General features: G+C 37.8%; 2 protein-coding genes across 8 annotated transcripts in view; one reads left to right on the plus strand and one right to left on the minus strand.

Moving 5' to 3' along the window:
* Window positions 1-118: 118 nt before the first annotated feature.
* Window positions 119-11,363, plus strand: LOC118412733 (ras-related protein Rab-11B). 3 transcript variants are annotated; one of them, XM_035815763.1, is made up of 6 exons: window positions 121-425; window positions 5,384-5,395; window positions 5,510-5,693; window positions 6,151-6,344; window positions 6,802-6,882; window positions 9,257-11,363. In XM_035815763.1, exons 1-6 carry the CDS (start codon window positions 386-388, stop codon window positions 9,397-9,399), a joined length of 654 nt encoding a protein of 217 aa, XP_035671656.1. In that variant the 5' UTR covers window positions 121-385; the 3' UTR covers window positions 9,400-11,363. The 3 variants fall into 3 exon arrangements, with proteins under 3 accessions (XP_035671657.1, XP_035671656.1, XP_035671655.1); XM_035815764.1 differs by lacking the exons at window positions 5,384-5,395; window positions 9,257-11,363 and adding an exon at window positions 7,561-8,457 and having other exon boundaries at window positions 119-425; window positions 5,498-5,693; XM_035815762.1 differs by lacking the exon at window positions 5,384-5,395 and having other exon boundaries at window positions 123-425; window positions 5,498-5,693.
* Window positions 11,364-13,782: 2,419 nt separating this feature from the next.
* Window positions 13,783-17,501, minus strand: part of LOC118411158 (multiple epidermal growth factor-like domains protein 11) — a 39,251-nt gene continuing 35,532 nt past the window's right edge. For 4 of the 5 annotated variants that reach the window (XM_035813212.1, XM_035813210.1, XM_035813208.1 and 1 more), the window contains 2 exons: window positions 17,071-17,136; window positions 13,783-16,251 (listed from right to left, as the gene is read on the minus strand). In XM_035813212.1, the coding sequence (XP_035669105.1) occupies window positions 16,046-16,251; window positions 17,071-17,136 (272 nt within the window). In that variant the 3' untranslated portion in view covers window positions 13,783-16,045. Of the gene's footprint in view, window positions 16,252-16,820; window positions 16,880-17,070; window positions 17,137-17,501 lie in introns of all 5 variants that reach the window. The other variant, XM_035813211.1, reaches the window with a different exon arrangement.

Genomic DNA, 17,501 nt, shown 5'->3' on the forward strand with positions numbered 1-17,501 from the left:
CCTTGTGATGTGCACTGTTTTTTTAGCGATGGTTCAAAAGAGACTTCTAGCAGTTCATGAAATTATTGCAGGTACATCCGGGCATTTTCTAGTCCTTGATGACATCATCACCCTGCGCAGACATGACGTCAGAACCTGCGCAAGATCAGGGGGCGTAGAACCGCCATCTTGTCAGGTCTGTTTACTTCCGTTATCCCAACCGTCAGCATCTGTCCGATTTCCTTGTCATCCTACGAATCTTCGTAATTTTAGGGAACCAAGAGTAAAGATAAAGACATCGACTTGTTTCAATCAACGTAGTTTTGGTTGCTTTCGCGTAAAGAACTGTGAACGAGGCGTTTTTTCAGAGCGGAAGTGAGATCGCCGGTCGGCAGCTTGTTTCATCATGGGAACGAAGGACGACGAGTACGATTACCTGTTCAAAGGTGGGTGTTCAAGTAGATTATCTGTCCGGTGGGTGGCTATCTATTAAGGCTTAACAATCCTTTCCTTGCTGTTGAAATCAGACATAACGTTCTGTGACTAGCAAGACAACCTACGGTGCTGTTCAACGGTCGTTGGGCGTGTTGGCAGCACAGTATTTGCAAATAACATCAATATTTACCTTGATATTTATCATCCAGGGAGTTTGATTTAAATGGCAATCCCCGTACAGTAATTTTTCCGCTTCATATCCTTCAGGAAATGAAAAAAATCCTGTAATCCACGATCCAAATAGCATCGGTATGCTAATATGTTTCAACGGAAGGTTTTTTGTTATGATTGCGTACTTCGCGAAATCTCGGTAAATACACCCAACATTTTCAGTGAAATTCCTTCAAACACCCACATACCCGAGCAGTCACTCTAAGAACTGTTTATTTTCACATATAAACACAGAATTAAAGGCTAAACAACATGTAAAAATGCCGTATAAAACAGCCATGAACACAGCTGCGTTGTTGGCCGTAAATTTTTGACCGTTATTTGACAGTTTGTCTCTGGGGAAAAGTAGCAGCTTATTCCGCTATATGCATAACAAATCACTCCCAGTCACACACCCTGAATTGAATCCCTTTTTGCATCGAAATCTTCACCAACAACTGTAAATTTTGCCTTTTACATGCTAAAATACTGTGCCAGATCAGAACCAATTGATTAACTTTCAATTACTGGAGGCCCCCCACTGTAGAAGAGTAATAGGTTTTGCTTGTAAAAGCCTAATAGGTAATATCGGACTTGCATTTGTCGCATTCGTGTTTCTCTGCGAAGAAGAAAATTGGCAACCATGCTGCATTGAAATCAATGCGCTTGTCAGCTAATTTTTACCACTCAAGTTGCTTGGAGAGATAAGAGATAACAATTGGTCAAAGGTTAAGAAAGTTGCCTTTTTGCTCATGGCCACTTTTTAGGGTCTTAGTCGACGTCACCAGTCCTGCACACAAAACAATAACTATGCCATGATGCAGGCAATGAGTAATACTAGTGGTAATTTTCAATGTTAGTTAATCTTACTGTGTTTTTTTATTTTCTTGCCTTTGATTTAAAGTTTTTGGGGGCGTGTTAGGGCAGTGTCCACTTCAAGCAGACTTGGCAAATATTTCATTTGTTATGCCAATAACAACTGTTTAACAAGGCCACCTGCTGTAGTGACCATCCAATAATCTGCTAGAATTCTGTTCAAAGTATACAACATTCCTACACATGTAGACGCCTTGTGGACCAATCCAATACTGGATTCCTGAAGCACCTGTCGCACATTTAACGAGTTTGGGCCTATTTTTTCATTGCCTCCAAGATATGAAAGCTGTACATTTATACTTCCTCTCTCCTATACTTCCTCACAAACATTACTGCCCAATGACCATGTTGTATGCTTGTGGTGCAATCTTAACCTGCCAAACAGACACCAAAAGGAGATTTAAAAAAAACAAAAAAATATCTACTCTGCCTTGTCTACTTATCTTCAGGCAATGCGGAAGACCCAGGGGAATAGTTACAAAACAGGAAGTACATTTTTCCCATCTGAAGTCATAACTTACTCAGTTGCACAAGTGCTTTGAAGTGATTTGACATATCTGGTTTGACAGGAAAGCAGGAAGACCTGGAAAAACATCCAGTCGAGTCACTCAGTCAGCAGTTTTTATACACTTCTGTACAGTGACATGTCATATGTCTTACTTCTTTGTTTATCACAAATTTCTGTTTTGTATTTCAAATTTCCTTTTTGTATTCCTTTCTTGACACAGCAAGAAGCCCTAACAACTGAAATTAATACAGTGGATTCCAATTATTCGTATTACGCCTTTTTGGATAATTCGGGTAATCGGATAGAATTACGAAATCCCAAAACATTTGCCATTCATTCTATTGTTTAGAACATCGCAGAATTGGATAACCCACGGTCTCAAACTTCGGGTTTTTGGATAGAATTACGTCAGGTCACACAAATTAAAAATGGGAAAATATGCCCTAAAACTCACAAAATGAGTCCAAAGGTAACTAGTAAATGTATGTATAAAGGTGTAAAGCCATGTAAAGGACCGTAAGAAAGTTACATTCCACAGAAAATCTAGCCGATAGCGCTGTGCTAGCGTGCGAACATTTGGAGTTAGGCGCCATTTTGTTAGGTTGCCGCAAGGTATGATGGGCGAACGTCATGGGAACGTCAACACGCTTTTGAGTTCATATTTCCCCTTCAGACAACGTCTAAACTTGGTTTACCCTACAAAAATGTGTTTTTTCATATCCACTGTCTCATTAATTGAGCTGATTTCGGCTGCGCTGCGTAGATTTACAACAATGCACGTAATGCAACAGGGGTGTGATTTCGCAATGACCTATCTTGCGCATTGAATGGCGGGATATCTCAACCCACGCGCCGCCATTTTAAATGTTTTGAACGTGAATTTTTTCCGTCTTCCACCGCGAAAGACGTAAATTTCAGAGTAATTTGTGGACACAAGTTGTAGACAAGAAGGTGAAGAGTTTATCACTCTCCAATACCGTTGTTTTAACTTAAAATTATGAAAGTAACGTCATATTCTCCGGCATACGAGCGGAGCCATGTTCGTCTTTGTTTTGGTATGCCGCCAAATTGCCGACGCACGGCTGTGCGAGTCAAGCGTACTTTTCCACATGTGCATTTTCCACTGATTTGAACTCTTTAGTAGATCAAGCATCTCACAGAAATCGCACAGTATCGGAACATATGATTAAAGTTTTGTAAACGGAGTTCCGTATCGTTAGAGTGGTAACCTCTATGAGCGTCTGTGTGTTATGTTTGCGTATTGGTTTTCAAAACTACACCCCTCCCCAACCAATGCCGCTAAAGCTGGTCATATAGCCAACTTCGGACTCTAGAATAGGCCGGATAATTGGATAAAATGCCCAGACAAATAGGCGATACAATAAAGCGGATTCCACTGTATATAGTAATAAATTAGCATGAAAGCTCATCTGTGTTGATAGAATACATATTGAAGTTTTTCAACTGTCATACAACACAAATTATTCTCACCTCGAATTTTCAGTCGCACTTCCATCGACCTTCTTCAGGAGTGACGATTCAGTTACTCTGATCACGTGACAGTAATAAATGTTATAATTCTTACCTTTTGAATATTTTGATACACAAGGCAATAAGTTTGCTGCTGAGAATACAGTTGAATGTATTGTAGTACGCAATATTTCTTATGGCAACAAATGCTGCTTGAACGATACAGAATTCAAGATTTGTCAATTGGTTCCACACTAAAACAGTTACTACAAATCATCAGGAGATTGATGCCACAATTTCTGACCACAAAATTTAGGCTAATGGGCAATAAATGAAAGAGAAAAACCACTAAGAGGAATGGAAGCCATTAGGTCCTCCCTGCAAGTCACATGTTTGGATCGTGATACATTCTGTTGGTCATAATTAACTTTCTCCTTGCTAAGGTACACTTTTGGCATCACAGTCGTATCCGTTAGAAGGTTAGGTAGCAGTAAGAGGGTACTAAAAGCTTGCGCACTACCTTCTTGGTGGAAAATTAGACATTATAACTGCTATGCCCGTAGATGACAGCTACTATTGGACTGCATAATGGTAGTGGTTTTCACAACCAGCCATACTTTGCCATACCGGACCGTTGATAATATGTATCAGACCCATACGTGGATACAGGAATTGTATAATAGGAACACGTACTGCTCGGAAATGCAATAAGTTAGGTGTCGTTTGTATGCAAGGTAATGCGATTTTAGAAAGCAGGTCACGTTTGTAATCTAACTGTGGGATAAAAGTGGGATTATTCCCATCCACTTCAATTATACACACGGCACCAACATGTGCATGGGACACGGAATCCAATTGGAGTTATTAGGAAGATGAAATTTGGTATGATAACGTTTTCAAATTGGATAACCACATACTAGACTGGAGTATAATGGCAAATATTCTAATTTAGTCTAAATATGTTCTATATTCTATTTTTCCAAAATATGTTTGATAATAGTGATAGTGAGTGAAGACATATTTTAACGTAAAAGCTCATTGGTTACTTGCACATTTAAATATCAAAGTTTATAAGTCCTAGATCTTCCCAATGTTGGATAGATATTTTAATTGTATTAAATTGTTATATGCAGTGGGGCCTGTCGTGGTCTGTTATAAAATCCCTGTTCTTGCAGAAATAATGGTATAACCCCAGAGAATCTATATTTAAATTTTAAAAGCAAGGTAGATTGAATATGTGCACCAAGGGATTGGTTCATAAATTATGAAAATGTTTCTCTCGGATAATCTATTGTTACAACAAAGAAGTGACTTTGCGTGCCAAAAAATGTAGACTCAGGATTTCCATGGTCAGTTTATCAGTTCTAAATAGAGAAATGACAGTTCTTACATGTTGGAACTTGTTATGTGAGCATGGGTGAGGTGGAAGTTATGACTCATTTGTTTTTTTGTAACACCTGTGAAGAAAATACCCTGTTGTAAAAATTGAAAGGCTGTGTTTTTTACACCCTTTGTGTCACAAGCCTGTTGTTTTGAGCAGGGTTCAATTGCAACCATTGTAACTTGTAGGAATTATGATGTGAATGTTGATTTATGTTATACCGAGCCATCACCAGCGCGTATGTATCGCTTCTGTGTTGTATTTTCCAGGTGCATTATTTTTTCTTTCACCAGTAAATGTCTTGAAAACACACCATTTTATATTTCTTACACTTGGTCTGTTTAGTACTAAAACATCAAATTTATTTTTTGTTCAGTTGTTCGGATTGGCAGTGAGTCGGGGAGCTTTGTTTTTTATGCTTGTTTTAATTGGTGCTAACACAAGATTTTTTTTTTATTGGTATTGGATCAAGAAGCTTTGTTCTGATTGGTTTTAAAACAATTGTTTTTGTTTTTTCGTTCCAGTTGTTCTGATTGGTGCTTAAACAAATGTTTTTTTACACTTGTTCTGATTGGTATGGGATCAAGGAGCTTCGTTCTAGTTGATGCTTAAACAATGTTTTTGTTTTTCTGTTCCAGTTGTTCTGATTGGTGACTCCGGAGTCGGGAAGAGTAACCTGCTCTCACGTTTCACGCGGAATGAGTTTAACCTGGAGAGTAAGAGCACGATAGGCGTGGAGTTCGCCACGCGGAGCATCCAGGTGGACGGGAAAACCATCAAGGCGCAGATCTGGGATACCGCCGGACAGGAGCGATACCGAGCCATCACCAGCGCGTATGTATCGCTTCTGTGTTTTTGTTATGTTAAGAACTGCAAGGATGGACGATGGGATAGGAATTGAGGTGGAGAAGTGACTGTGTTGCAAAAGATGACATTAATTTTCTAAACGTTCCGTTTATCTGTATGAGTGCCAAAAGCTACTTGTTGTGGCATTGAATGACCTAGTGGCTAGAGGACACTGACTAGCTTGCAAAGTTGGCAGGCTTGATTCCTGGCATCCCCTACAGCCTCAAAGTGTCTATGGAACCCTTATCTATTCCGAGGCTACTATGGCATTGGAGCTGAAAAGACAGATGTTCTAAAAAAGACTGCGTTTAGTTACAGTGAAGAAATACTTTCATGTAAGTGTTTGGCAGCAAAAGCTGACATTCTAGATTATCAGAATCTCAGATTTCAAGGATGCAAATGTTTTGAGCCTTCCATGTTTAACCGTTGACTGTTTTCCCCACAGTTACTACAGAGGAGCGGTGGGCGCCCTGCTAGTATACGACATCGCCAAACACCTTACATACGAGAACGTGGAGCGCTGGTTGAAGGAGCTACGGGATCATGCCGACAACAACATCGTCATCATGCTCGTCGGGAACAAGAGCGACTTGCGGCATCTACGGGCTGTGCCCACGGACGAAGCCAAGGCATTCGCAGGTTGGTTTTAATGGGCTAAACAGAGCACACAATCTCACTATACTGGACCTGCAAAATCTTTCCTATATCAACATAGCTGTACTTATTATGAAGGACACTAACTCAGATACATACATGTACATGCAAATGTAGTTTCTTTCAACTGTTAGACTTGGATACCAGGCCCCAGCCTGATCTGAAAAATATCTATTGTGTGGTAGGTATTTTTGAGATCGAGCTGGGGTCTGGTATCCAGGCTATTGAACTGTAGGATTTACACATTTGTTGTCTGCATTTGACAGCAAGCTGCAAGGGTATTTTCTCTCTTGTAGCACAGTGATATTACAAAATTGAGTCTGGACTTTTAAAATCTGCTCTCTGAGTGGTATTCTGTTTGCAAATCATAAAATATACCAGCTAGCACTGGTATAATTAGCACATCCTAGACACTGATGTTGATTCTTATTTTCCCTTGTAGAGAAGAATAGTCTATCCTTCATCGAGACTTCAGCTTTAGACTCAACCAATGTTGAGACCGCTTTCCAGAACATTCTGACAGGTGAGACATTTTTGTTTTATGTTTTCCACTTTTTTTAAACGATGATTAGATCATTCTGACAAGGTAAAAACAACTTAGATGCTGAAACAGAAAGCATAACCTAACAGAAGTATCAGGTTAAAGTAATATTTTGGTAGCTGTGCACTGAAACAGTAATACAAGTAAATAAGCTAGCCTGCAGTTCTTGTTGGAGTTGCTAGATGGCGTGCTAGCACTGTGGCAAGAAGAACAGTTTAGGACTGTACATAGCTTCAGTTAGGGGGCTAGGCAGGGTCTGGGTGTTGTTGTTGTTTGTGGTGTGCCTTCTGTCTTTTTACACAACATTCCTTTCTCTTGGTGTTGTGTTCCCAGTAATACAGCCTTTAGCTTTCTTGTACCATCGCATTATTAACCCAAGTGCCTTTGCCTTTCACCCCTCCCCATCACATGGACTTCTCTACCCACAAAAGCACAAAATGTCCCCCTCCCATAAAACTCTCCCAGTCAATGGCACTCACTTTAAAGCTCCAGTTGTTTCGCTTTGTAGAGGGTGAAAGTTTCGTAGAGTGCAAAAAAAATCTTTTCCGTTGTCCACCACCTTTCTCCACGGCTCTACTCTGTCCTGCGTTTGGTTTTGGCTCCTTTTTTTCCGGGTGGCGACTAGAAGGGCTCTCTTTTTTCTTTTGTTTCCCTCACTAGAGTCGTACGAGAAGGTGAAAGGCAAAGACTTTTACACGCACCCTCAAGTCCCAATCACCACGGCAACCCGCCTGGACCCCACCCTAGCCCCCAAGGCAGACAAGAACTGTTGTTGAGGATATGTTGGGTAGAATTATAGGACTGTAGGACAGAGGTTGAATCTTTGTCATTAATACTAATAGACTGGTATGGACGACAGATAGGGTAAAAGTTGAAACTATATGTTCCTGAAATATAGTGGCTGATCTTATAAGACAACATTCACTGCAAGTATTGTTTAGGTAATGACATGGTTGTAACTAATGAGGGTTGATACCACAGCTGAACAGTACATCATCTAAACAACATGGTAGCAGGAAAGAATTGTTCATGGTTGTGGTATAGGGTGAAGTTCTTATTGGTTTTCAATGTACAATTGCTCTTTAAAATGCATTTTAAATCAAAGACTACTGTATATATAATCATTATTTTATACCATAAATTCAATAGATGAAGATAGGATCATTTGACATTTTAATCAATGACAGTTTTTACCCTGAAATTCTGTTTGATCAGGTAATTGTTGAAAAATCGATTAAGAAAATGAAGCCATAACAAATTGTATGGTTAAAGAGAATTACTGTTGCCAAAATCACAATGTAACTATAATATACTGTATTAAAAAGGACCACATGCATATTATATATATTTTTAAAAAGTAGTGCAGGCAAAGAAGTATATATTTCCATATATATATATATATTAAGCAAAGTTCATAGTTTTGCAGACAGCAATAGCAACATCGAAAAAAAATATTTAACTGTACTTCAAGGAAACTCTGTATCTCTAGGTAACATTTTGCAAAGGAAGTATTATATGTGAATAAGACAAAATGAATAAACACGATAAATAAGCCAAGATGTTTACCAATAATTTGTTAAATGAGGATTGATCAAGTTTCCTAAGTGAATCAATGTTTTGTTTATGGGAAATTTCAGATTTGATGTTAGATGATATACAGTGTTAAAAGGAGAGCTAGCAGTGAAATGTTGTATGCTATGGAGAAATCTAGAAGGGTGATTAGCCCATGCTGCTATAAAGCAATTAAATGAAGTAACAATTGTAAAGATAATCATACTTGAGAATTCATAAAGATTTGTGATTAAGACAGTAATGCTGCATTTTTAAGAAATGTACCTTTTGTCTTGCTAGTTTCTATATTCTAGCTGCATGCCTCTTAGTTGTGAAAAAAGGTGCATTCCAAGACAATTGTGTAGTATCTGGTAGAGATAGTCTATATTTTTACCTGCATATCCTAGACATATTTTTCTGCACAGAATATATAGAGATTTATAAAGAAAGCGTCATGTGTTGTCAGTTATTTGGGGGTACATAGCGTATAGAATTGATTGTGTAGGGATAAAACAGCTCCTTACATTTCTGGATGCTTGAGTGTGAAAAAGTGAACACACTTGGAGAAGACGTTTTCTTGGTAGGTTTTGGTAAATTTTATTGGGTTTCAAATCACACTATACATTGCCTTAATACACATTTAATTCAAATTAGACTTAAGCCACTGTAGATTATTGTATCCATACAAAATATTATTGATGCGAGTTATTAAAGGAACATTACAGTGGAGTAGACCTGCAAAATTCTGTCAACAAAGTTTCATATTCATCTCCAAAAAATAATGTTCTGTTTTTTCTTCCCATAGAAATCTACCACATTGTCTCACAAAAGCAAATTCGCGACAGCCCCGGAGACGACGAGTCCCCGAGCACGAACGTGCAGACCATCACGGTCGCGCCCACCACGGACGCAGACACCAAGAAAAAGCTGGCCTGCTGTCAGCAGTAAAGGCTGCAGAACCAGACTTCTTAAACAGCATCGTAACTGTGCTGTCCTCTCCTTATCTTTTACCTGTAGGACAAGTTCAGCCAGTCCTTGTGCAACTTCCCATGTTCAACACTTGTATTTATACACCAGGCTAACCAGTCAGCTTCAAGAATCAGTGATAATCACCTGGTTAATATGTAATAAAGTACCACTTGGTCTTGAGTGAAGAAGTAGTTAGGTCTTTTTTTTCGGGGTTTTCAGCTATATCTTGAAACATTAACACTTCCCAGAGTTATCATCAACTTATATGTTGGAAAGAGAATTCTTGTAAAAAAACTCTGGTATTAAGAATTCACAAGTTCATCCAAATTGACGAGGTCCGAAATACGGGACCGTTTTCAGTTTTCTTGCATAACTGTACATAGCACTCTGCACTTCAAATATGTCACTGTTTTTAACCAAAAAGAACATGAACCCAAGACTGTTGATCAATGGAATTTTGCACATAGACTCTCTCTAGAGAAATACCTTGCCATTCGCTTGTAGTCTGCAACCTTAAGAGAAGCATGTAGTCTAAGCCCTTACGAAACAAATGTACAAAAAAAAAAATAGGACCACGCCTAGCCAAGTGTCTTTGGCAATGCATGTTTCAGTGTATGTACGGAGGTAGAAATGGGTTACGTTGAGAAGTGCAATATGTATTTGCGAGGATACCATTCAGAAAAGTTGTAAGGCATAAATGGAATCATTTACAGTGGAAAACTTCAGCTGACAAGTCTGTGGTCCAGGTTTAAATTGTTTTACGGGCAAGGTATACAGGTTCAAAGCGGACTTTGTTGAAAGAAATAGGCTGAAAAAAGGCGTGGTCTGGCAATATCCAAATGTCTAATAACGTTCTGATGTTTAGAGAAATACTTAGAACTAAGCTTTGCTGTTTCACATCTCGTAGCATTTTTACACATACTTATATGTCTACTACTAAGCAAGATATTTGTTCAGTTAGAATTTATGGATAATTTCTCAATTTGTTAAGTGAAACTTAGTTCTATAGGTAGGCTAAGAAATTTAATCCTGTCTGCATAAATTATTGTCAAATTCTCTTTTTTCCCTGTTTTTGTAAAAAAAAAAATCAGATTTTGTTTCTGGCTGTATACTATCCAAGCCAAGACTTGTACAAATCCATATGTATTGTAATGACATTTTTCCAAATCCTTCACTGTGATGCACTAATATACTGATGTACGGTATTATTCACTTGTCTGTGATTTCGTGAGTGTCTGGCTTTGTCGTTTGGAATGCTGCCCCCTACTGATATAATGTCTAACTGCAGAAGTTTATATGGGGGACAAAATCCAGTGGCAGCACATACAATGTACACTATCAGTCATGAATTCTAGCATTACTCGAGATAGTTGAAATTCTGCAGTTCAAAGAAATCCAATGAAATTTGCATGGCTGAAATACGTCACTGTAAATTCTGAGATTAATGACTTTATTGCTAGATTATATGGGATTGACCTTGTGGGTATAATATGTTATTATTTATAGTTCAACTTATGATGATATGTGAGGGAGTAATGACTTTGGATGGATGAATCCGAATGAATTCCCTCTAAGAACGGAGGGGGGTGAGCATTCCAAATGAGAAAGAAAGTCTGTGTATTATAACTATTTACTCACATATGCTGTGTTCTATTTAGACAGAAGTCAACAGTGAAAACCTTGTGCAACAAGCAAACTCACCCCAAAAGCAGGAAATGTCTAGGAAAGTTTTCAGATCAGCTGTTCAGTTGTTGGCCTGCAGTTTTTAGCTATTTCACAAGAGGGCGCTGTTGAGCCAATACAGTCTGAACAGAACACAGTATTGAAAACAAGTCCTGGCTTGATGTGTCTGTGCCTCCCTGCCTGTACACCTCATCATCAATAACATAATAAAGATAAGACATGAATTACACTCAATGTACTCAATAAATGTAACATCGTGAGAACAACCTTGTGCATGTGATTATTGACTGTCTTTGGGGGAGGCTGAGGGAGTTAGAGGTGGTATCTGCCTTGGGATTATGTGTACATTTACCACCCAACATCTGCTTGGAGATAACTTACATTACACTGACAAACACATCAGCCCTGCAGCAGTGCAGATTTGAAGCCCTGGAAGAAAGAAAAACTCACCTCAGCTGTCGGTTTGCGGCCAGTATGCAGAAAGAACTGCAGACCTGTTAATGCAAAACTCACAAACACTGACTTTGCCTACCGTCCGCGCTTCCGCAACAGTCTAGAACCATCCATATGCTAAGACTACTCAACAAAAATGATGACACTGCTTACAAGCTGTATATCACTTTTTATTTATGTTGAACCAAATGTCCACTGAAACAGCAATACTCCCCAAATCATTAGTTTTAAAGTGTCATCACTTGTTAGTAATTGATTATGTATGTCAAAATAAGCAGAGATTATAAATATTATTTATGTGCATCAAGACACAATTCAGCCCCTGGCTGCCAGAACCTTTATATACACTCGCTACCCTTATTTTTTAGGGTAGTGAGTGAAAGGAGCCCCGGTAGAAATCGGATGGTATCCAGGCTAAATTTGCAGAGGCTATAACATCTATTATCATATAGCCAGGCGCCGCGGACCAATCAGAAGGCCCCGTTCCACGTTGGTTATGACGCCGTAATACTTAGATTCCCGCCAGCCCGGCGTGTATTGCCCATCTGATTGGTCAGAATGAATCGACACCGGCACCTGTGTCGATTTATTCTAACCAATCAGAAGGATCGATACACAAAGGATATGAAGGCATTGGCCAATCAAAAGGAGCGAAACATATTCCAGAGCAGAGGGAATAAGTACAGACTGCAAGAAGAGGGGAATAGCTCCTTCGGTTAACATTGATAATGTTTTGTTGTTCTAAAGAGCCAAAGACTACAATGTTTTGAATATTTTCTGTGGAAATTTTGGTTTCAAAATGCAATCTGTAATCTCCTTTTAAATGTATGTACCAAAGAACAAATTCGACGAAGGAATTCACACGTATGGTACCAAGGGATCTATGCGTCATACAGGAGTTTGTAAGTTTGGGTAGGCTATATGATAATAACGTTAATAACCCGCCTGTTCCTCGGTGTACATGGTGTCATAACGCCTGGTCCTTTGCTATAACCACCTCATAAAACCACCTCGTTCGCTTCGCTCACTCGGTGGTTTTATTCGGTAGTTATAGCAAAGGACCAGACGTTATGACACCATATACACCTCGGGGCGGGTCATTAACCCTTAAATGATATATATCTATAATACATGTATGATTTGCATGTTATAATTTATGATAAAATACAATTTCTAAGGATGTGCAAGTGATACTACAAGGTGAAAAGATTGAAGATTTCGTCTGCACTAATTTTAAAGTACATAAATACTGCATTGTGCAGTCTCAATTTCATGTGGATGCCACTGGTCATATGGAATACACATAGAAATACTATGGATATTGTCACACGTCAAGGAATGGTATATGCTGATTGGTCAATGTAGCATTAATTGACCAATCAGTGTGCAGCTAGTATGACACCTTTGTCAATCTGCAGCATTTATTTGGTTGACTGCTAGGGGTCGCTTTTACATGTAAATAATCTATGTGGAATACCGAACATGCAGAAATGTTGGCGGTGGATTAATGTTCGCGGTTTTCGCGGCGGTCGCTTCACCGCGAATTTAAAACCACCGCAAACATTTTTCCATAACAGTAAGAGACTACAGTGCATGGTGCTACCACGAAATTAAATCCACCGCGAAAAGTCCATTTTCCCTCTACCGCGAAATTAAATCCCCGTGAACTTAAATGCATTTACAGTAATATTTTGCAACATTACTCTTACCAGCGTCATATAACTAGGTAAAATGTTGATCCCAGCCTAGGTGACTGTATTGTTAACTCCTTCTTTGTTGCATTTGATTAATTCTATTTAACCATACAATAATACAGTTTCCTAATGATTGATGAATAAGACCTTTAAATATTCGGTGCATAGCGTTACACATGCGCTGATCATGTCTTTAAAAGCTAAAAAACTATAAGGGTACTTGTTAATACATAACTGTACCCAAACTTGACCTGTACATTTTGTAATTGTCTTAAAATGCATCATTAGCTAATTGGTTTCTAAAGATTATGATTTTGAATACAGTATTATAATATTAAATGATTTTCATTACACAAATCTTTTTTTTTCATCCCCATAATTCATGACAAAATAAATTTTTGCATTATTGACTTCCTCAATAATGCTCTCCGTAATGCCCAGGCGGTCTTCTTATAAAGCATTTTGGGCACACACACACACACACAGAGTCCCTTTTCTCCATTCACAACATAAGATACCACACAAAATCAAGTGTTTTCTGGAAAATACTGAGTAGCGTTTATTTTGTTTCCACAATACTGAGGAGTGCACATGGGGAAATACTTGACATACTTTACACAACAGTTCAAGTTAGATTCTGTTCAGTGTACGCATTTGATCTTTCTGCATATATTCAGAAAGTGTAGTGTACCATAAAAATTCTCATGTCACGTTATGTAGAAAGAAAACAAATGGGCAAAGTACAGAATATACTTTTAACAAATTTTACACAACAGTAGTAAACAAATGCCTCCTCATAATAGGTTTAGTACATTACAGTAATGTTACATGTGTTATATATACTAGATATATTTGATATACATGGAACACTTCTTTTTAAGTTTACATCATACAAGTAACATACTACAAGGACACTTTCAGTGTTTTTCACTTTCCAGAAAAATGAATTTCAAAGTGAACAGGACTTTGATACTTATTTACAAGAATTCTTCCACAAGAAAAGTTCTTCTAAGGTTTCTTAACTTTTTTCAAGGCATCACTGCAAGATTTTAAGTTGCCATGGAAAACTGACCATAAGAATCGTACAACATTGCTCAACTTCTGTAAGAAACTATAAGATGTTGTGTAGAACCATACCTTGAAGTCTTAGGAATAAAAATTGTTCACAGAACTGTGTCAATGATGGGCACTGATTGCACACTATCTTACACATCTTTATCAGTTATCAAAACATCATTTAGCCAGTCTTTCTCAATATACAAAATAAATATTATGATTTATATACAAACACACTCAAGTTTGATGTTACTGTGTCCAGTATGGCACTAGTCTCAGACAAAGATTTCTCTTGCAAAATATCGGAAATTTCAGTCGAAAATTCGAGAAAACAGTCAGAAAATGTCTAAAATTTGTACAATATGAACCTCCAGATGCAATTATTGAATAATTGTTACAATTTATGACTTATGAAACTATACATCAATTTACAAAATCATTACTTCTAGTTTCAAAGTGGTAATATAGCCTTTATCATACACTGGATGTCATATTAAATCTACAAGTTTGTTGAGATTAAAATGATACACTTAAAGGCAACAATATGTCATTGATATAAATCTTACAAGAACATGTAAAAGTTCTTGACTGTGTATAGTGTATTTTGTTGCTGTTCATATTGTTATAGTTTTGCTTGCTGTGTGTTTATCAATTTCTACACCCCCTAAAGCATGATTGCAAAGTTTGACACTTCTTATGTTTGCTACAGTTCACTTATCTCTGTACATGTGCAGCTTAAATATACAGCATACTATCCAGAGGTTGAGCACATAGCCATTGGCAACTTACATCAGAAAACTTAAAATTGTTACTTTTTCCAGGCAACACTTTAGATACAATATTTATAGTGCAATACTTAACTTTGGATGCTAATGCTAAATACTGTTGATGTTCCGGTTTCTCAAACTTTCCCACAAATGATGTACTGGTCTATGACAGGCTAGAATTCTAGATTGACTGTAGTTCCTGGTTACCCAGTCTTTTGAACACCATCTCCAAGTGTCTGGTAAGACATATACTTCATGTGCAACAGAATTGCCAACATCAGAGTGACTGTGGCTGGACTGTATCAACAAGCTTGTTTTTTTTTTAAGAATATTCGTTCAGTAAACCAGTAGAGCAGTGACACTATGGAAGATATCTAAATTGTTGCAACAAGACCAGTCTGTCACATTCTAACATGGAATGAAAATGCCATGATTTAGACAAAAACTGTTCACTCCCATACATACAAAAAATGTTATAACTGTTCAAGAAAATAATTTGCCATTCTTTAAGATCAGTGACATGATATCAATGACAATATAGCACAGGACTCTAGTCTTCTACACCTGGCATTATTGCTACATACTGTAATTTGTTTTGTTTTTCATGAAAAGAATTGCAGTTACCATAATTACACCCGATATTATAAGTGTACACTTTTCGTTGTTTCCTGTGCCATTAGTTTTCACAATACATTTGACAGAGCAAGAAAGATGTCCAGTACATGTATTATTGTGCGCCCCGAAATCTAAACTTTCTGGTCGTGCCTTATACAAGCAAAATGTACCTAGCACATCATAAACTTTTCAGTTTGATTCAGAAGAAGAGAGCAAAAATGGCCGACTTTAAAACTGTTCAAGGAAGACTGGGACAATTTTTACAAATCATGACGAGTATATTTCAATAAGCAACAATATGTTCTGTGCGAGTAGCACAGTAATCTCTGTCATCACCACAATACTGCAGCTGCAACCCTAACAAGTGGTGGATATTCTATCAGGTAGGGGGATGTTGTAGCACGGCGCTCTCTGTGGTATTGTGTCGTAGATGTGCGCGTCGATGTTGTCGGCTGAACCGAAGGTGTCGTTCTCGTAGGGGTTATCCAGGAGGATGGGAGACTCCGGACTGCTGTAGCTCTCATCGTCCGAGTCACTGTGGGTGCTCAGGGGGAGGAAGACTCCTGGAAAAACACAAAATCATTTAAAAAAATATACTATTAGGTCTGAGATTTTGTCTAAATCTATAAGGTGCAGGATTGATATAAAAACTGAGAAATCCATCCCAACAAAGTTGCAGTCAAATCTGCCCAAGACCACTCAGGGGGCTGATGAAATATGATTTATGTAGACAGGTGGTTGATATAGGATTCTTAATGCTTGGATAAGTGGGGAAAATTATTAAAGATCACCAAAAAGTAAGCACAATGGCAGGTTGGTTTGTATGCAAAGGTGGTTGTTTGCACAAGTTTGATTGTAGTTATACTTATAGTGAGGACATTAAATGTCATAATATCCTTTCTTGACTTTGCTTATACTTATAGGAAACATGTACAATGCAGTGCATGATTGTATGCTTTTTCTTTTTTTTTTAACTACAAGGCTTCCCAGTAAATGTATGAGTAAGTGATACATGTTGAGCTCATTTAAGACAAAGATGTGCTTATGTATCGTGAAAGTGAATGTGTTACAGAAGATGACAGAAAAGTTTCATAGAAAAAGTGAGAAACAGAAGTGAAGACAGTCAGCAAACCTTAGTGTGCTTGTTTCTTCGTGGGTGGCGAGTTTTACCACGTTTAGAATTACCAGGAACTACACACATGTAGAACACATCAACACAGAAGAACAGAAAAATAGGGATGGGACCAAAACAAAAATACACTTTACATGTCCGCAATGACAGGATTCACAAAATGGTTTTTGAAAACAAAACTTCTTTTACAAAGAAAAAAGAGATTAATCTAAAGTACAAAGTAGAATGATGGAAGAGAAGTGATTTTTACCTTTCCCTTTATTTGTAAGTTTGGTCCTCATGTCTTCATATCGAGGATCACTCCCACCACAGGCTCCTGTAAAGGACATTCAAAATGCTGTATAGCAAACTGGAATAGCTGCAGTGCACATAAAAATTGCTAGAAGGAACTGTTTTAAATCTAAATTTACAGCTGAATACATTTACCTTCAAGTTGTAAGAATCGAAAATGCCGAATCAATTCAAAACATTTTAAAAAAATTATCTTGATGTTACTTTTATTTTTAAAATGTAAATTTGGCTGAAAAACAGATGCACACCTATGCACTTTTTTAACCATGATAGAAACAAAAAGTCAAATTGAACTTTTGTATACAAGTACACTAACTTTTTGGCTTGCATACTTTGCTGTAAAGTTGTAAATTTGGCTTGAAACATTGCGTGAAGACCCAACTCATAAAT

This window comes from Branchiostoma floridae, chromosome 3, assembly GCF_000003815.2.
Source record: "Branchiostoma floridae strain S238N-H82 chromosome 3, Bfl_VNyyK, whole genome shotgun sequence".
Lineage (NCBI taxonomy): Eukaryota > Metazoa > Chordata > Leptocardii > Amphioxiformes > Branchiostomatidae > Branchiostoma > Branchiostoma floridae.